The 21,627-nt window shown below is 43.7% G+C and overlaps 1 protein-coding gene across 1 annotated transcript in view; it reads right to left on the bottom strand.

Annotated features, from left to right (window-relative positions):
• Positions 1–21,627, bottom strand: part of LOC146772944 (intelectin-1-like) — a 181,679-nt gene that overhangs the window by 45,453 nt on the left and 114,599 nt on the right. The window contains exon 5 of the mRNA XM_085637043.1: positions 9,076–9,179. Coding sequence (XP_085493169.1) covers positions 9,076–9,179 — 104 coding nt within the window. The remainder of the gene's footprint in view (positions 1–9,075; positions 9,180–21,627) is intronic.

The raw sequence follows: 21,627 nt of genomic DNA, 5'->3' as shown, positions 1-21,627 counted from the left end.
GGTACTCTGAAACTGAAACTTGTGAAGATACAAGCTACGACTGGTTTGTCATGGCCTGATGCCTTGCCTCTGGCTCTCTTATCGACCAGGGCGACTGTGCACTCTCGAGTAGGGCTTAGCCCATATGAGATTGTGTTCGGCCGCCCTGCGAACACTTGGGGAGTCCCGAGGCCTAAGGCCTTTATTAGTCTTGAGTATCCAATGTTAATCGATTATCTTCATGATCTGACTGCTAAACTGAGGTTAATTCATCAACAGGTTTTTGAAGCTCTACCGGCACAGACAGAGGGTCCTGGGCATCGGCTCCAACCAGGTGACTGGGTTGTCACCCGAAATTTTGGCAGAAAACGCAACTTGGAGCCGAGATTTGTGGGTCCTTTCCAAGTATTGCTGGCTACAAGGACTGCCGTTCGGTTGGAAGGCAGAAAGAACTGGGTGCATGCCACCCATACCAAAAAGGTTCCGATCCCTTTACCAGCAGATAATTGGGTGAGAACTGGTATTGCGGCGACGGAAACCAAGACCCCTCTATGTTTCGTGCCGTTTAGTGATGCTCAACCTGTAGGAAACAATTCATTGCAGCCAGACACATCTGTAGAGTCGTCAGTTTTGGAGAACTCAAGGCCTGAATTGTCATCTGATGGACTGAACACTGCTTCACAATCTGAACAATTATTTGAAGAGCAGAGTCGACCTGGAAGAAGTCGATATTTTCTTCGTTCACATGACAAAGACTAATGATTTTTTCTTATGTTGTCCTTTACTGTTGCCACGAACATTGAGAACAATTGCATTCTTTACTGATTTTCAAGTTCCTTTTCATGTGTACTTTTGACAGCTAAGAGACTTCTGTATTAAATTGGATGTTTGTTTAAGAAAACCTATCATCCGGGTTGACCGCAGGGCCGTGCGGGTACTTCCTTCTGTTTAGCAGGTTCCTGACACTAGGTCGGTTACTTTTTGTCGATTCCTGGGAACCCCTGGGAATTGGTAATCGCTACTCAGAACGAAGTGCGTCAAGGACGTCACGGACGGTTTTTAGAGGATGGCGTTCTCTGAGCTGTTGGAAGTAGAAAGGATGTCGGCGCAAAGATCAAAATTGCATAGGATTGCACAAACAAAATGCTTTTTGTTTCAGGTATTCCTGTTGTTTCTGACGGTTTCTATGCTATTGGTGGGGGGAGTGTATTTTGGAATACAGTCGTTATTGCCTGCCATTTCACCTACTTTTTCTCCTAAACTAAGTTCTGTTACCACTGTTTCTCCACATTCCTTTCATCCTCTGCCCCAACATGAACAGGTTAGACGTGCGGAATTCATGAATAACTCCTTCGTTCAACTCCTACATCAGCATCAGTTGGTGATGAATACTACCAACTGTTGGGTGTGTGGGTTAATGCCACATACCATGGATAGGGGTATTCCGTATTTGGTTCTTCCTTACAGCTCCCAGGGGTCAGTTCGAGCATTCCAAACTATGTGCCGTAGTGCACTAGATTCCTACCCCAGTCGAGAGCCACGTTCCGCAAACTCTGGTTCTGGTCCGTACCACAAGCCTTTGGCGATAGCTATCGCTGACTTGGATAGGGATATTTTTGATGCCTCACTTATTCCAGATGAAGAGGTGCAATCATATAAAGATCTGAGTGAGGCCGAGTATAGTGTGTCAGTGGGTGATAGACAACTTAGGAGCTCGTCTCCAATATGGGTCGTGCCCCACCTCGGTAATTTCTGCTTGAAAGGTCTTGGTCGAAATCCGAGAGCCCAGCTTGGGAAGAGTGCTTGCACTGATACGTATGTTCTACCGATGCTCTCTTCCCCTGTTTTCCTGACTGCCAAGGGTACCTATTTTGTATGTTATGAACGTGCATATACATGGTTGCCCCGTGACTTCTCGGGTTCCTGTTATATTGCAAATCTTTTGCCACCGACTTTTACGGTTGCCTCAGACTATCACAAGACTAGAGTTGTGAGAGGCGTTATTAGCAAAAAGGACACTGCCGGTCAAGAAGCAGGAGATTTCTTTAAGGGTTTCTTGCCGTTTTGGGGACCTATGGTTAATAGTAGGAACCTGAGACAGTTGACTCGTGTGGTGGAATTGACTGCTAACATAACTGCAAGTGTTCTTGGTAATTTAACAGCGGAACTCCAGGTGGATAGACTTATGACGTTGCAGAACCGTATGGTTCTAGATGTTGTTCTTGCAGATAGAGGTGGTGTGTGCAAGGTGATCCATTCGAGCTGTTGCATTTTCATCCCTGACAATGCTCCAACTGTCTATCAAGCCATCTCAAAGTTGCATAAGATTTCCGAGTCCATACACGTTGACGAAGGTAATTGGACACTTCTAGGATGGTTTTGGGGCCTGATATCAACTTGGGGTTGGAAGATTCTGATGATCATAGGGGTTGTTGTAACGTTTCTGTTCACGTGTTGTCTTTGTGTGCAGTGTGGTCCTGCCTTATGTGGCCTTTGTGCTACAACGTGTATAAGACGGCCATCTGTTACCAAAGAGACGTTGATGGATAGAATGCTGTTCCAGCAACAACTGAACGATTTGATGAATATCGAAATCGACTCTGATCTCGACTAGTGCTTGCCTACATGAGGACAAAAGGAGCGTCTGAGGTTCCGTGAGGCTCGTAATGACATTTTTGGGGTTGCTCGAATATGGACGAGTTTGGTATCTACGAACCGCAAATGACGAGTCTAGCGGGTGTACGTGTTTTCGCTACGCTACTATGTATGGTTCGTCTCATTCGCGGGTGTGTCCATCTGAACCCTCGGGTTCCATTTTAGATGCGGCATCCATTTTGTCCCTTGCCCTCAAGTAGTCAGCGAACGGACACTGTCCGCTTCATGACCCTGGGATTCCCGAGCCTTCGTGGAGGACACGTGTTCCTTTGAACGTGTCTTTATGGTGAGGGGGATGACACGGCAAGGGCGGAAGGCTCCGCTCGAGGCTCATCCTGCGGTGTTAGTCTGTTGTTTCAGTCGTGCATGCATTAGGCACGAGTCCTTTGATCCTGCAATCAAGTTTCCGATATTGCTCTCTACACTCTTTTTCAATCTGTTGTGCGTCTTTGTTTTTTCCCTGCATCTGTTTCTGTCCCTTCTCCTAATTCGTTTACAGTCAGAATGGAATGTGCTTAATATGGGGATAATGTGCTTTTACAGTTGGGAACCGGCAATGTTGCTGTAATCATGCTCTGGGCTTCTGAAAACATGAATGCGACCCTTTTGAAGTTTACTGTGGGAACTGAGTTGTAACCTTTTGTTCACCATGTTGTGCAATGACGAAAATGTGTATAAAAGGAGCGATCCACTTTGGCAATTTGAAGCAGTCTCCCAGAACCTACACGTTGTGTACTTCTTGTGACTTCTGTATCCCTGCAGTAATAAATGCTGATCTTTGACGCCGCAGGAAGTGTCCCGTGTCTCTGTGTTTTGTACGCCGGAACAGGTAACCCACGAAGGTTTCAGGTGTTGTCTCCTGGCACCGCTGGGCCTTAGAATAGCCCAGTCCTTCAGTATCGAATCCGCTGAGTGGATTTCTCCGATTGTGGTTGCAAGACGTAGCAACGGAAAATTGAGATTGTGCGTTGACCGTAGACATCTCAACAATAATATTATTGTGGATAAGTTTCCTCTTCCCAAGATCTCAGAAATGTTGTCTTTGGTGAAAAATGCAGAATGATTTTCGCTATCGATCTTTCTGCTGCTTATCAGATTTCCCTTGCAGATGAGAGCAAAGCGTTGACTGCCTTTATTACCCCTTTCGGGTGCTTTCAGTATAAAAGGCTTCCTTTTGGTTTAGCCTCTGCGGCCGCTATTTTTCAAAGATTGATGTATCATCTATTTGGTCAAATTAAAAATGTAAGATGTTTTCAAGATGACATTCTTGTGTTTGGAGCTAACAGGGATGAACACGATAGAATCCTTAGTGAAGTCTTTACTATTTTGGGTTTCCCAAACTGGGGTCCGAGGACCCCCAGGGGTCCGTGGCACATTCCCAGGGGGTCCGCAGGCAGCAGTTTTAAAAGCACAGCAAAGTTCCATGTAAAATTAGCAGTTTTCGAGCAACTATAAAAGTGTCAAGAAAATTCCAGTGATTAATGTACCTGCTGGAGAGAGATGAGAGTGTTGTCCAGTTGCAGCTTTGACTTATCTAATGTGACACAGAGGGTTAATATGCCTACTGCAAAGAACGTGTACATTGCATTTTAAAAAACAGTATTTCATGTGCATAGGTCAGTGGGCTACTGATTTTGTCACAGATATTCTTTTGTCACTGTGCAAATCATAAGGGACAATCGTAATCTAGCAAAGTGTCCTATAAACGGTCAAACAGCTACTTGCAAACTGCATGGTACAAGTTAGCAACATATGTTTATTCCCAGTCTATCATTATCCTGATGCTGCTATGTCCCCACTTCCTGCACATGAACAATTTTGTAATGCCTTTTTGTCACTTCTATGTGTGCTGCCTAATGCAGCACAAACGGAAGTTACAAAACATCATTTTAATTAAAGATTGTTTATGTGCAGGAAGGGTCACCTTCCTGAACATGTCATAAACAATTAAAGGTGTTTTGCTTTTTCCGTTGGAAAAAGCAAAAACTAGGAGAAATAAGGCATTTCTCCTCATTTCGCCAAGTTAAGGCCAGGTTTTTCATGATCTTAATTTTGGTGCTGCCTCCTATTTAAGCTTCCCAAAATAGAGGGCAGCATCAAAATCAATGGATGTTGGAGTGAAACGCCCACTGCAACTTCCACTGCCCACCTTTTTCACGCTAAGCATTGCGTGAAAGGGGGCCTTATTTACAAGGCAGCGTTAAGCCACAATAAGTGGCTTAACGCAGCTTTGTAAATAAGGCAAAGGCAATTTGAGTATTTGTTTTGTGTACACACATGCGTTTACTTTTTTAGAATTACTGTTTCAATGTTTGAAATGTAAATCCTACAAATTGCTTGGGGGTCCCCGGCTTCCAGTGGTGACTCAATGGTGGTCTGCAGGAGTCAAAAGTTTGGGAACCACTGGTCTAAAGGATTGACTGTTGAGCATTCCAAGTGTAAGTTTGCTGTGAAATCAATCACTTACTTAGGTCACACCATCAGTAAAGATGGTATTTCTCCCAAACGTTCTTTAATAGAGGCCATTCGTGATGCACCCAACCCCACGATCAAAGAAGAAATTCGATCCTTTCTGGGTTTAGCTGAATTTTATTCCAGATTTGTAAAAAACTTTTCAACAAGAATGTTTTTCATTAGACAACTCCTTAAGAATAGAGTAAGGTTTTTATGGAGCACTGAATGTCAGTCTGAATTTGACAACATCAAACGTGCCATAGTAGAAGCCCCAGCTCTAAAGGGATTTGATCCTGATTTAGACAATATTGTCACAGTAGATGCTAGTAACAAAGGGCTAGGTGGCGTATTGTCTCAAATAGGACCAGATGGGAATGAGAACATTGTTGGTTATGCTTCTCGTGCATGGTCTCCTTCTGAAGAGAAATTTTCCGTTATTGAAAAAGAGACCCTTGCATGTGTTTGGGCAATGGATCATTTCCGATCTTTCATTTGGGGAAGGTCTTGTTTAATACGTACTGACCACAAACCTTTGGTTAAACTTTTATCAACGGAAGAGATTTTGAATGCCTCAGCTAGAATCGCTAGGTTGTCGTTGAGGTTACAAGACTATATTTATCAGATTGTTTATGTTCCTTGGAAAAAGAATGTCATTGCGGATTTCTTATCTAGATTACCCATTGAATTGCATGAGTGCGATTCTTATGATTTAGACGATGAACAAGTTGCTTTGATCCACAATCAGGGTTTGTCCAACTTCGATGAAGTCGAATGGTCTAATAGTTATAAACTTGATGCTACTTTGCAAAAGTTAATCATTTTTATGAATAGTGGTTGGCCTTGTAAAAGTAAACTTCCTAATGCATTTAAACCCTTTTGGCATGAGCTTTCTGTCACCAAGGGGTACATTTTTAGAGGTGATAAAGTTATTCCTCCTCTTTCAATGAGAATGAAAATTGTCAAGCTTTGCCATGAGGAGCACAGTAGCATTATCAAAACCAAACAGAGGGTCAAGCAATGGTTTTGGTGGCCAGGTATTGATGTTGTGATTGAGCGTGTTGTGCGTGAATGTGTACCTTGCTGCAATTCGGACAAATCTTTAGTCACTTTGAGGCCGAAATTGGGTGAATCCTTCATTCCTGAAAAGCCATGGCATACTATTGCAATTGACATCATGGGTCCTGTTGGTATAGGAAAAAAATACATTATGGCACTCATTGACATTTTCTCTAGATGGCCTGTAATTAAGGTTGTTGACAAAGTGGACTCTCAAGAAGTTTTGAGATTTCTTGATAGAACTTTCATTGAAGAAGGTTTACCTGTTCAGGTTATCTCTGACAATGGCGTTCAATTCATGTCCAATTTAACTCAAGAATATTTTAAGAGAGCTGGTATTAAACATAGGACGACCTCACTTTACAACCCTTCTGGGAACGGCATGGTTGAAAGATTCAATAGAGTTCTCAAAAACTCTATTCAAATGGCCGTTCAGAACAGCTGTGACTGGGAGGTGCAGATTTTCAAAACCTTGTGGATGTATAGAACAACACCCCATGAATCTTTAGAGGTAACACCTTTTGAAGTCATGAGAGGTCTAGGTGCTAGAACTAAATGCAATCCTGAATGGTTATTAGAAAGTACTTCTACTGCCTTACCTTTTGATGTTGTTGGATCCAGAATAGTTAATAAATGCAACAAGCATCATGAAATGTATAACAAGAAACACAATACTAAGGATGTTTGTGTAAAAGTTGGTTCTTGGGTCAGGGTCAAGAAGCCTTGGAAAACTAGTAAGGGTGAAAGTCAATATTTCGAGCCCTTGCAGGTTAAGAAGGCTTTAAGAAATGCTGTCCAATTATCAGATGGTAAAGTTTCGAACCTTAAAAGAATTGCTGTTTTTCGTCCTCCTCCTAATTTTTCTAACCAAACTCCTTCTTTGGTAATTAACCGATCACATCATTCCCATTCAGAGTGGGATATTACTACAAAGGGGGATGGGAATGCAATTGATTCTGATTCTCCTAATTGTGTTAATGTTGGTTCTAATTCTCTTCATGATGATATTGTTATTTGGGGGAAAGTTGTAATGAAGAATCATCTCCCTGTGAACAGCAAAACAACCTAGAATTATCATCTGAAGGGGTTCACGGGAAAGATCAAGTCATTACTGATGGACCAAGTTGTAGCACCAAACGCACTCGATCTAAACCAAAATGGATGTCAGATTATTTTTGCGATGTCGCATCTTAGTTTTTTTTTGTTGTTTTTTTTGTTGTCATTTGTTTTGATTATTGTGTAAGGGGAAGATGTGTTATGTTATGATGTATTAATTATCTCGTGCTTTCCTTATGTTCCTCGCGACATTGTTTACGCGAGGGGGCATTCTAGAGTGTGGGGGAGTTGGCTTGTAAGTCGAGGAGAGAGCGGAGGCGTTACTTTGCTGATGCTGTATTACTTGGAATAAAACACTTTAAAGGATTGCCTGTCTCCGACCCTGACTTTACAATGGGTCTTCAGGATATGTGAGGCACACCTAAGCCCCCTTGGTGTGACTGTCTAGAGTGTATGCAGGAGGCCCCAGCTGTCAGCTACGCAGACATGGATTCCACAGGCAGGCACAGAATGGTTAAGCAGGAAAATGACCACTTTCTAAAAGTGGCATTTTCAAACACGCAATTTAAAAACCATTTCAACTGAAAGATGTGTTTTTAAATTGTGAGTTCAGAGATCCAAACTATAACTTTCTATCATGTTCCTAAGGGAATCTGCACTAGAAAGATGTTTCAAGGCAGACCCTATGTTAACCTATGTAAGAAATAGCCTTTCAATAATGAACAACGAAATGCACACTGTTTCACTTTTAGGACAAGTAAAAACACACCACTACATGGCCTACCTTTTAAATACACCGCAGCCCGCCAATTGGGTGGCCTTGGGCTTACCTTAGGGGTGACTTATATGTAACAAAAGGAGGGGTTAGGCCTGGCAAGTGAGAGCACTTGCCAGGTGGACATGGCAGTTAAAATCTGCATGTGCAGACACTGCAGTGGCAGGTCTGAGACACATTTGAAAGGCTACTTGTGTGGCCCATTAGTAGCATTTGATAAACAGGCCCTGGCCACACACACTGCACTTTACTGGGGATTTACCAGTAAATGCAATATGCCAATCATGGAGAATCAATCATAACACAATTTACAGTAGAAGCACTTGCACTTTAGCACTGAATAACAGCGAAAAAGTGCGTAGAGACACTAAACCAGCAAAAACGAAGTCCTCCCTCCCATCAAAACAGGAGATCAGAAAGCAAAAGGACTGGGGAAACATGCCAAAAGATGCCAGGTCTAACACACGGTCTTACAGTCCAGAAAAACATGAAATGAGCCTGAGGGGAAACGGGCGGCTTGCCTGACACCCTTGCACAACAAATGCATTTATGACCTCATTATATTTAAACCAATAGGCAATGACACCTAAAAGCGCAACATATTTGACTTATGCCAATGATAATACTAAATTCATAGCCATCTGTTTTACAGTGATAATGTTGATATGACACATAATCTCATCTTTAGTGCCATTTGTAATTGTTTCTGTCAAATCCAGGGTGAAGTCAAGAGCATTGCCTTTGGTCTGCGAGTTTAAGTGTGCATGTCTGTCGTGTGAGGTATTGGTTGAGATCCTAAACATATCTTGCACATTTCAGTGGTTTTCAGTTTTAATTGCCACACACAACTCGGTTTTACTAGTAAATTCCTGAGTTTTTTTTCAAATCCTACATTTTGGTGTTATAGCAAAAGCTAATCAAAACCTCACTTTATCCTTTGTGTTTTCTCAGTGAAAAAGCTCATCACAAACCATTACTCTTACCTTTTGGAGGGATTCAGCATGACATTAGGTCTAGCTTAAAAAAACACAGAGACTCTTACTCCACTTCTCATTTCGATCTGAGTAAATGCTTTATATCTCTGGATTACAACAACTCACATGTTCAGGATTGCAGCCGGTGACCTTCATCCCTGGACAGAAGGCAAGTGCAGCTCGCTCATTGTTTATCACTCGGAACTGGACATACCCTGCAACAAACTCATCTGCAGGAGGAATAACGTGATGGTACAAATATAAGTCTTTCTAAAAGGAGTTCATTTAGGAGCATAATTCAGATTGAACAAATGCAAACAAGACGTAGCGTTATCTTTGTCACATCTAGAATCGTGCATAGACATGTAATATGGCGCGTGCACTGTCCTAGATGCGTCTACTCTACTACATACATTAAGTTTAATGTATTTTAGATAGAGGTGGATTAAATGCTTTAGAGGTGTACGAAGAAATCGTGAATAACAAGAAGATCATTGATGAATTTCCTGCCATTCCTGGTCATGCCCCGCCTTGCTTCCTGTTTGCCTCCTCCATTCATAAATATTCTAGAGGGCTGCTGTATCTTTGGTGTACACACCAGCACTGCTCCACCTTAGGGCCCAAGCTCTCTATCTTCTGGTTCTGTTTCACAAACTGAAAGGGGGCTTTGTTGTGCGGTCCCAATCTTTGGCATTGTTTGTCTGTATCCAGTTGCAGCAGGGGACAGGACTTCAAACATTCCTTTCAGCCCCTTCAGTGAGCCAAAAGGACAAGGGCGTGGGAGACACTAGGGCCCTATTTTGATGTAGGTTGGAAAGCCTCTGACCTATGGTCGGAGGAGGCTTTCTGACCGCCATCTTCGATTTCACTTTTGACTGCCGCATTAAAATGCCGGTGGTTGAAAGTGAAAGTGGCCGGTCATTCCGACCCGTTGGCCAGTCCGAGGCCCCACAGTAATCCCTGAGGACAGTTTTTTCGCCGTCGGGATTACGATGTCGGTTTCTGACAGGCTTTCCATTTTGGGCTTTGTGACATGAAAGCCTGTCAGAAAGCGACTTTAGGGGCCCCTAGTAGGGCCCTCATTCCTTCATGGCCTCTGGTTGTGGGCTGAGGGAGCACCTATGGTGCCCCCGTGTTTATCCCTGCATCATGTGGCAGGCACCTTGAGGTGCCTGTCACACGGTGCAGGGATTAACAGAATCTCCCATTTCTCCATGGGAGGTTCTGCTACGGTCAGTTTATGGCAGCAGAATAAGCTCCCATTGAGAAATCGGAGTATGCAACCGCACCATGGGGCAGATTACGATGTCAGGTGGAGTTGCCTCCGCCCGACAGCGTTTCAGGACCGACTGACACATGGTCGGAGATCCCGACCGGCCAGTCGCATTCCTATATTTGCATGCATGCATTACAGCCAGAATGCGTGTCCCATTGTAAAATGCGAGGTGCAGTTAATTCCTGCACCCAGTGGCAAGCACCTCAAGGTGCCTGCCAGGGGGTGGAGGGATCAACACGGGGGCACCATAGGTGCCCCCTCGACCCCCAACCGGAGGCTGTGCACCCAAGGGGTCCCTGCTGGGGCCCCCAAATGTGAGTTCCGAAAGCTTTTCTGTGTTGGAAAGGCCGGTACGGAAAGGATGCCGAAACCTGACATCGTAATCTCAAGGGCGGAAAGAGCCACCCTTGGGATTACAGGCCACATTCCGACTGGCCAACGCGCTCTCTGAACCCGTCGGAAGCCAGCCGGAATGTCCTGTCAGATTCCTTACCGACCGCCTCCATTATAATGAGGCGGTCGGAAAGCAATCTGACTCGCATATTACTATGCGGTCGTAAAGGCTCCTTTTACGACCGCATCGTAATCGGACCCTGTCTGTGGTCGCATTGTCATGGCAGTGTTGGAACCGCCGATAGAGATTGGTCAGTCCCGGGACAGTGGCAATGTCTGCCCAACATCATAATCAGGCCCTAAATATCTGGACGGGCATGAACAGCCTTGGGGAGAGCCAAGGCAGGGTCCTGACTTGGCTTTAAAACACAAAGCACAAGCCGTACCATCAAAGGATGTAAGTCAGGCAACAAATGTCATGAAAAAATATGATAAAGACAATAAATAATGAAAACAATCTAATTTTCATCATTTCTTAAAGTTTAAATTAGGTACATGAAATTATATCCCTAAAATGAGTGGTATCTATTTAGAGTACTTTTTTTTTTTAACTTGGAACATTCAGCAGTACCTTTGTGCCCTGATGATCTTGCCAAGTGGTACCCAAAATGTGTCATTTTCTGGTGGTCTCTATGTAGCCTACATTGTTATTAAATATCAAGCAAGATTATGTGATATCAACAATATATATGTGACGTTTTGTAGAGCACATATTCTGTAATTAATTACCTCAGTGTGCTCTCAAACTGTATGGTTAGGGAAAATGATACATAGTGAATTGAAGTGATGGTCCAAAGAACACGCAATTTGGTCAAGTGGGGAAGCAGCTGGGATTTGAATCAAGGTTTGCATTTTGTGCTGGTCAGATACTGGCTACATCCTTCTCTCTTATGTTTAACACCAAAGTTCATATATATGGAACGACATAGGATGAATTGGTGTGCTTATCTGTTTCCAAAGACACTGAAGGTAAAACATAGTAACAGAATATGCCTGTCTAAAATCATGCTGCACTTCGCAAGGTCACCCTGAATATCGAACCAACAACATCAGTATTAGAGAATATAAAAGACAAAATATCTGAAAAATATATATTTACAGATTAATACGCCCAGATTTTCTGGACCTAACTTCACATATATGTACCCTATGCTATACATATATTTTCATGGTACATATATGTAAATATATGTAGATTTAGGAATAGTAAATCTATCTTTTCCTACATGCACTTACCTTTCTATATTTTGTCCCTCAATATTGTGTACGTGATATTCCTCTAGCTCGATATAGCCCGGTTCCGGCCCTGGTCCGCCGCGGCTTGTGCCGATTGTTTGGAGGGTGTATTCCTCTGGTCTCCGATTCTCCCTCACTTCCGGGGCAGGTAGGAACTTCCGGGCGGGGCGCGGGCTAGTTTTCCTGCTGCACCACCTATTTAGCCAGATGCTGAAGCAGTCGCCAGGTAGACGCGCAACCGGTGCACCACCGGAACGCCAAAGGCAACCCGTCTGAGCCCGTCCGCGCCTGGCCTGCGCTCAGCCCCAGAACCCCTGCGCGTTTTCATCTTGAAGCAGGATCCATTAATATGTACTCCTGGGAAGAACTACTTAACCTAAATAAGGCTGATATAAACTCCACCAGCCCTCTAATAGACCTGCAAAGTGAGCCTAAGCAGTGCCATCATTGTAAAATGCTCCTCAGCATCACTAAAGTCAAGGTTACAGTCCCACAGCACAAACAATCACAACAAGGAACCGCAAAGGTATTCCAGGGTATGCTAATCAACACACGGTCCCTACCAAAACATAACACTGATTTTACAGAAATGGTGGGCTCATGTAAACTTGACCTGGCATTTGTTACGGAAACATGGGCGGATGAATCCTCCGACCCGGACCTTGCCTTAGCAATTCCAACAGGATATTCTATTATTAGCTGACAGAGCAAACAAGTGAGGGAGGACTATCAATTATCTTTAGAGACAATCTGCAAGTTGCAGAAACCTCAGCTGGAAGGTACCCATACTATACTTTCCGAAATATGAAATACTATCCTTCAGATCTCACTAAGAAAAATTATACACTAAAGGGTCTTCTGTTATATAGGCCTCCTAGGACAAGAAGCTCCTTTGTGAATACCATTTGCCCTTTTTTAGAATCCAGTATAGATGCGTCTGATTTTACAATATTAGGAGACTTCAATTATCACTTAGAAAAACAGGCAGATCATGATACAGCCTCACTAGTCAATATGATGGCTAGTTTTTCCATTACACAGATCCTCAAGCACGATACTGATGTTGCAGGGCACACCCTAGATGGTATCTTTACGTCAAATCCATCCTTGATGTCTCAGAAGTGGTACCTGTCCCATGATCAGACCACAAAGCCATAAAGTTTAAACTAAGTACGAATCAGCAAATTCCAAGATATCCAAACCTACCAGTCTCAGTCAATTGCCGGGACTGGGCTAATATCAACCCCCTCACTCTACATGTGTCCCTACTCCACACAAAGCCACATCTCAACACTAACACTGCCGTTAATAGGCTTTCCAGTTGGATCAAAACAGCAGTAGATCATTTAGCCCCAATGAAGAGCTTCCTCTCCAGGCGGAAAACCCATAAGAACCATGGTTCTCTGACAAACTAAGGGTACAAAAACAAACCTGTAGAAGGGCTGAAAGACAGTGGAGAGCAAACTACGACCCCATAGAAAAAACTAAGTATGGACAATGTTTGGCAGACTATAAGAAACTGATATTGGAAGAAAAAAGTAAATAATTTTCATCAGAAAACCTTCAGGCAAGAAATTCAGTGGTTAAAAAATTAGCTAAATTACCAGACCCACCTAGGATGGAAAGCAGTGCTGAATTCTGCAACATACTGGGACAGTCGTTCAGGGAAAAAGTTGAGACTATGTATAAATCCTTTAGGGACAGCGTTGATTTCATTACTGAGAACACTACAGCATGCACGGATTCCATTTCTTCCAAGTCTCCTCTCTCCTTTCCCCCCTACATTAGCACATGTCATTTAGGTGGTAAAAACATCTAAATCAGGGGCCCCTGTGGACCCCTGTCCTCCCAAAGTACTGCACCTGATTACTGAAATATTAAGTGAACAATTAGGTGTAGTATTCAATGTTATAATTCAGTCAGGCATTTTCCCAGATGCCTGGAAAATAGCATCAATCCTTCCACTCTTAAAAAAGCTGAATCTCGACCCTGCTGATCCTAGCAGCTATTGACCCATCTCCAGAATACCATTTCTGGCTAAGGTGCTGGAGAAAATACTAAATGCACAGCTCACTGCATTATTTCCCCCCAGGGACCTCCTAGATCCCTCACAGTACGGGTTCCGGGAGGGGCATGCAACTGAGACAGCTCTGGTCATGGCTGCAGAAGAGCTGAGAGCAAGGCCGCCTTGATTTTGTTAGATCTATCGGTGGCTTTCGACACTGTGACCCACGAAATATTAGCCTGCAGGCTCCTGCTGACATCTTTTCTTGCCAAGAGGACCTTTTCAGTAGAATCCAGAGACTTCTCCTCTGAGCCTTTTGAACTTCCTTGTGGTGTGCCACAGGGCTCGTCCCTGAGCCCCACACTTATTATTGTATATGTGGCCCCACTGGCCTCAATCATCAGGCAGTTTTGTTTCCTAGTGGTCTCTTATGCAGACGACACCCAGGTAGTGGTGTCAGTCTCAAGCAACATTGAGGAGACAGCTGACCGTTTCAACAGCTGCATGGGGCAGATAGCCGACTGCCTAAAACTGAACGGCAGAAAGTTGGAGGTTCTGCTGTTGGGCTCTGATTCTTCCTTCTGGTTACCTAGATGGTGGCCCTCCAGTCTGGGCAACTGCCCAGCCCCAGTGCATAAGGTAAAAAAATCTAGAATTCATCTTTAACGACAAGTTGACATTGAACAATCAGATCAATACCCTCTCCCCAAACATTTGGTTCATCCTAAAAAGTATCAAGAAAATCCACCCTTTCATCCCACCTGACTCCCTAAAAACACTGGTTACAGCATTAGCCTTCTCCAGGTTGCACTACGGCAACGCCCTGTACATGGGGATCCAATCTCAGCATCTACAAAGGTTGCAGCATCTTCAAAACGCGGCAGGCAGACTAGTATTGGATATCCCTAGGTTCCAGCCAGTCTCCCACGGGTTAAGAGCCCTTCACTGGCTCCCAGTGGACAAGATCATAAAGTTTAAATCCCAATGCCTAGCCCTCAAAGCACTACATGGCGCCGGGCCTCAATTCCTGAGGACTCATTTGAAATGGTATGTGCCGTCCAGAAGTCTAAGAACCGCACATAGCAAACTTCTTCAAACACCCAGGTTCCAGAAAGCACGCTGGGGCGGAAGAAGCTTTCTATTAGGGACAGTCAAGACATGGAACCTACTTCCGGTTGCTATAAAGAGCAGTCCAACGATGCTATCCTTTAGAAAGATGCTAAAAACTTGGCTCTTTTCCAATTAATATGATATGTACACCATATAGGCAACCTTACTCGGCCCACATCACCTGTCTGTAGCACCAAGACGCCCCTGGGTATTTGTGCGCTATATAAATGTATAAATCAAATCATATTCTGGTAGGGGAACTATCGTCCCCTGCATCCCTGCTACTCCAAAATCTGGGTGGATAATTCCCTCAGAATCCCACGGTTCTTATGCCCATGCAAAAGAATGCGTCTTGTTCCTTTAACTAAACCTGTAAGAGAAAAGGGGAGCAGCTGTATTCTGCCAGCAATAGTTTCTTTATTAGGGACAACTGTCAATCCAGCAGTCTTCATTTACACTATTCATGAGTGACAGTTCGTCCTGAAAGGCTTTGCCACATAAAACTTGCCATGATGGCATATTCCTCCATACTGTTCTCCTGAAAATGTCAGCATTAAAATGCATTTAATTTATTCAGAGTTTTCTAGAATATTGTAGCTTGTATAAATTTGCTGCATAGCACATTAGCCATTTTCTGCAGTAAGATTCCCATTGTACAGAATTTGTAAGTCTAAAGTAAAATCTATATGTGTGCAAGTAATAATACAATGTCTTAGTTGAAACAGTACAACTCATAACATGTAAGGGAGAGAAGGAGGTAAGCTACCCCACATCCTCCTCAGAAAATACAACTTACACAAATTGGTGTAGCAGCTCAAGGGGGAATACCTGATGCTGTATTCCTACTCCAGGTTAGATGGATTTCCAAGCTGGATACTCACAGAATTACTGTGCAAGAGTGAAGGGGAGCTCATCCTTATGGAAGAGGAAGCCTCACGCACACAATTGTGTCATGCTTCATCATCGGCAGTCTCTCCCCACCCTGGTAGGACAGTGCCACCAGAGCAGACTTGACCTCCTGTTAGACTCACGCCAAGGGAATTCCTCGATAAAAGACTACTGGATAGAAGCAGGATCCAGATTCTGAATAAAAAATACATTACTGTTCCCCAGCAGGTAGCCTTTATTAAATGGAGTGCACAGGTAAGGTTAAAAAAACAAGTGAGTTGATAACTGAGGAACAATGACTTACAACATTTCAAAAGCTAGACCAAAATTTTTCTGCCCTCATTAAATAGCCCTAACAGGACTGGGGCATTCTTCAAGGCCAAGGATCCCTAACTGTCTCCTAATGGCCACTATGCCTAAGTATTAAGAAGTGAGACAACAAAAAAAGGAAATTGGATTCCGCTTCTATCTAGTAGTCTTTTGTGTAAGAATTACCTCCTGCGCCGAGTCTAACAGGAGGTCAAGTTCGCTCTGGTGGCACTTATTCAACTTTGAAATCCATCTATCCTGGAGTAGGAATACAGCATTTGGTATTCCCCCTTGAGCAGCTGCATCTATTTGTGTTAGGTATAGTTGAAACGATAACCAGTATTATTAATTATTTAAAACAAACGCAGTTTAGTACACTCAGAAGAGACTGAACGAGAGCTCGAAAATCATGACTGAACACCGTGGGCCCGATTCACAAAGGGCCTCCGCACTCGTGGCTGAGGCCTCACAGTCGTGGTGGGGGCCCGCACTCGTGGTGGGACCTCTGCATTGCAGTTTCTTATTGCGGAGGTCCCGCCACGCGAGCGAGAACCCTGCCACGATGACTGGTCCTCCGCCACGAGAGCGAGCACCCCGCCACGACGACTGGTCCTCCGCCACGAGAGCAAGCACCCCACAACGACAACTGGTCCTCTGCCACAAGAGCGAGCAGCCCGCCATGACGACTGGTCTTCTGCCACGAGAGCAAGCACCCCACCACAACAACTGGTCCTCTGCCACGAGAGCGAGCAGCCCGCCATGACGACTGGTCTTCTGCCATGAGAGCGAGGACCCCGCCACGATGACTGGTCCTCCGCCACAAGTGCAGAGGCCCTTTGTGAATCGGTCCCATCATGTTTTTGGTACACAAACGTTTATGGGGGAGTAGTGAAACCCTAAGAGGCATGATAGGAACCAGTAGAGCAGTCAGAAGTTTTAAAAAGTGTAATGTTCTGTAGGGAAGAGCGTGGTACTTATAAAACGTTTTTTCTGACTTTTTAGGCGTGAACGACAGGGACTCTCCGTCTTTTTTAACAACCTGTCACCTGTAAAGGCTGACGCCTGCTATCCTGCATATAACAGATGGCACTCTTTTCACCATATCTGCTGGTTATCTAGATATTGTAAAATGACTGTCATCTGCAATATGAAGGATAAAAGACTGTAAATATGCGACTTTATAGATAGTCTTTTTATGTCTAGATCAATGTAAACATGGTAGAAACATTAATCTCTTCATGCAGCAAAAGACTTGTCCATTATTTTGCTATGTCAATTTAGAGATAGTAAATACATAAGTCTGCTATATACATGTTATCAGACCTCATTTTTTAAAAGAATGCATTACCGCACCCAAAAGGCTAGTAAAATACCGGTTTTCTAAATTTAAAAAAAAAAATCATAACCGCGCAGCATCGCAGTTTTTTTAAAAAATTCTCAATGCCCTAATTAGATTTGCCCTTTCCCTGAAGGAATTTGAAATACACCAAATGGGTCGAATTTGGTGTAGGTGGGTCCATCTCATTTTCTACCACAAGTTTATGTCGGTATTAGGAACTCTCCATAGAAGGTTTTCCTAGGTTCCTGAATTTTTGGGAGAAGAATTGTAGCAGGATTAATATGGGGCTTGCTTGTAGAGTAGGTGAGTGCAAACTGTTTCACCTCTATTTCTTGACTGGCATAGCTTTGTTATTGCTTTTGGGTGTCCATGAGAAGAAGAGGTTCAGATCATGTCCGTTTTCAGTGTTCATTTTCAGTTTATCCATTACGAAAATCTAATTCAATGGCACACATGCCTTTCTATTGAATGATCATTCCTTGGCTCGCTTGTTATCTTTCTATTGAATTATCAGAACTTGGCTCACTTGTATTACAATTATTTTTCTTGTTTTCTCTATTAAAATGAAGAATACTTCAATAAAATTTCCGGATATGTTGGATTAAAAATAATGAATCCAAAATACATTTTTAACGGTCTCTTTGAAAAGAAATCACTGATGCTGATACCTAAAAAACCAACATTTCCTGCGTATTTCTGCTGCTTAATACCTGATTCCTTATATTCTGTAACGCATGTCCCATAACCAGACTGAAACGGCATACAACATACATAACTGGTGGATCTCATTTCGTGATAATTGTAGCTATCCCTGCATTTGCATACTTTTAAAAACTGCAAAAAACTGCTAAGCAACAAGATTCACAAACCCCTCTTTAGAAAATAAATTTTGCAATTTTCCCTCCAACATTTCTATAAGGCGCTATTTGATCATCTCGCCTAGGTTAGCCCCATTTTGTTAAGCCAGTCGTGTAATTAGGCCCACAAGGAGTCACCCTGTGCTTGCAGGCTATCAAAACACCTTGTCAACATGGCAGTTGGCACTCCATTGGCAGCTCACAACATTTGTTCCGGCTTTATCTTCACCATAGCTATTGACTGTTGGGGTGGTGGTGGAGCTGGGAGGGCCCAAGGTTTGTTACTTACTTGAAACTAAGTCACTGTTTCCTTAACTTCTATACCTTGGAGACCTCGGACAGATTCAGTCAAATGAAAGTGACAGAGCGATATTTATAAAGCTTTCTCAGTTGCTATATTATTTAGCCACCCAAGGTACAATCAAAAGAAAGAAGCATTCATAATGATATAATCTAAGAGTTGGGCCATGCTTTGGCACCCACACTAATGTCAAGATGACGCTGCCCGTGTTCTACCGGAGAAGGCCTTAGGTAATTTTCCAAAAATTCAAGTAGAAGTCCAAGCCCTAAGCTCTATTGTTTTCTGTTTGATTTAAGGATTTTTTTTTGTTTAAATCTTTTTATTGGTATTTGTAGGGTATTCAGATGACAGCAAAGGTGTCCCTCCTTTATACCAGAATGGGGTCCAGGAAAGGCATCAGGCAATTGGTGGTTACAAATGCACCATAATAGAGCTCTAAACATGCCAAAAGGAAACATGGCAATTTCCTTCTGCCTTTCACCCAACAATCTTCCCCCAAACTCTGCGAACCACAAATTGCAGAATATACCCTCCCCTTCACAGTGATTCACTTCCAGAGTGCGGTTCATATCTGCTCAGTCAATCCCTGTATGACCCAGTACCATCTCTCCCATCTAAGGCTTATATATAGCGTGCTATGGCGGCAAATGCTCACTGCCTTCCTGATGAAAAAGGCCCGCAGCTCTCCATTGTGGCGGAAATGATCAATTGGGCAGGACCCTACTGAGTTGTTCGTAAAGCGGTTTCCATTTGAGTTCAAACATTATATGAGGGCCATTCATATTGTCTATGGTACCACTGGGTGGATGTTGCCTCCGCCTTCTTCCAGTTATGGGCCATCATGAGTTTTGCAGCACCCACACACTGGAGTCTTACGTGCCATTTGTGGTTCATCAATGCTTTCAGGGGGATGTGGTTGAGGCTTAAGAGCATCACCTCTGGTGTGGAATAGAGCTGGTATGTCAAGACGTTATGTAGAAATTAGGAGACTTCCTCCTACAAGGGGTGAATCACTGGGCAGTCCCACCAAATATGAAGCGCATCCGCCAGAGTACCACAGCCCCACCAACAACAGGGAGAAGTGTTGTGGTACATACACTGTAGTCTGGGAGGTGTGTAGTGCCAATCATACCAGACCTTGAAGTGAATTTCTCTCCCCAATGAAAAACATGAAAGACTTGTCTAAATCCTTGCTTAATCTGTTCCACAGTTTAGAAGTGTCTCCAGGTCTATGGTCTGTCCTGCCTTATAAGGAGTTTGTATAAAGTGGCTATTGTACCCCAGGTGCCTGTGAGCTCTGAAAAGAAAGATTCAATTGTTGTTTTGTCTCCATTTACTTCAGTGTGGATGCGGTGATGTGTCACCCCGTGACAGATCTGAGGTTATCAGAGCCTCTCAGAACGCGGTTTTGCACTGGGAAAAAGATCTAGAGACATAATATTCATTGGTATCTGAAATCATCTGGAAGCCCCCCTCCCACCAGTTGTGAAAGACTCATCCCTCCAGAGCAGGCGGCTGGGGGGGAGGCCAGATTGTAATGAGTGGGAGTATAAGAGGATGGGCATTGTACTTGTCTCTTTAATTCAACATATCCCATGTCTTGAGAACTGTGGCTACTGGGGTGCTGAGGTATGCATTGGACAGCCTACTGACTATTCAACCATACTAGGTCCCAAATTGGTCCTTCGCACTATTGCATGGTCCATACCCTGCCAGTTTTTTTCCGAGTCCAGCCTAGTCTACTCCACCACGACACGCAGCTGGGACGCCACATAGTAGTGCGGCATGCTAGGGGTGTCTCGGACAGTATCATCAGGTTCTGCAGGAGTCTGGAGACTTTACTCTTCCAAATAAATTACATTAGGCAATGCTGGACGCTCCTCAGGTATGTGGAGTCGAGCCAGATCGAAAAAGGTATAGTAGGCATGGGAGAATAGTCATGTTGACTGCATTTATCCTGCTCAACCACAAAAGCATCAATTTCCTCCAAGATTGCAGATCTGTTGCTATAGCTACCACCAAGGGAGTGTAATGAACATTGAAAAGATCTCCTACGGCTCTCATTAAGCAAAGTGCCAGGTATTTAATAGAGGACTTGGCCCAGTGGAATGGAAGTGGTGATGGTAATTCTGCCTGTTTGTCCCTGTCCAGTTTCATGTTGACAATCTCTGATTTCTCCTTATTAATCTTGTAGCCGGCAGCCTTCTCATATGTGTAAAGTAAATTTACCCCTTCTGGTAGCGAGGTTCTTGGGAAGTCTAGTGTCAGGATGATATCGTTGGCATTGAGTGAGATTTAAAATTCCCGCGGGCCAAACTTTATTCCTGAAGCGTCCTGAGATTGTCAGATAATGCATGCCAAGGGTTCAATAAAATGAGCAGATAACAGAGATGAGAGGGGCAGCCCTGCCTCATACCCTTGAAGAGCATAAAAGGTGCTGATTGGTGCCTGTTCAGAGTGACCCTTGCCATAGGATTGGCATAATCTGCAAAGATCATCTTGACAAAATTGGGGCCTAACCACATCTTCCCAAGAGTTAGCCGAAGGAAGGCCCAGTCTACTCTGTGGAAGGCCTTCTCAGCATCCAATGACAGAAATATCACAGGGATTTGTGTAAGAGAGGATTCCTCTATTAGATGGATAGCTGATCTAAGGTTATTGTGCTTTTGCCCTCCCTGAATAAACCCATTATTGTCCAGGAGCACCAGACTGGGAATCACATCATTAGGAACTCTTGTCAAAATATTTGTAAAGAGCTTTGTGTCTATGTTGAGGAGAGTTAAAGGGCAGTATCGATACGGGTCTTTACCGGGTTTTGGTATGACCATCAAAACTGCCTCCCCCATACACTTTGTGATCAGTCCTGACTCTGCACAGTGGTTAAACAGGGTTGTAAGCATAGGAATCAATCAGGGTGAGAACATTTTATAGAACTGGGCTGTGAGGCCATCTGCTCCTGATGTT

Source organism: Triturus cristatus, chromosome 12 (genome assembly GCF_964204655.1).
Source record: "Triturus cristatus chromosome 12, aTriCri1.1, whole genome shotgun sequence".
In the NCBI taxonomy this organism is placed as follows: Eukaryota; Metazoa; Chordata; class Amphibia; order Caudata; family Salamandridae; genus Triturus; species Triturus cristatus.
The sequence above is the reverse complement of the archived record's forward strand: the minus strand, read 5'-3'. Positions and strand labels throughout refer to the sequence as shown.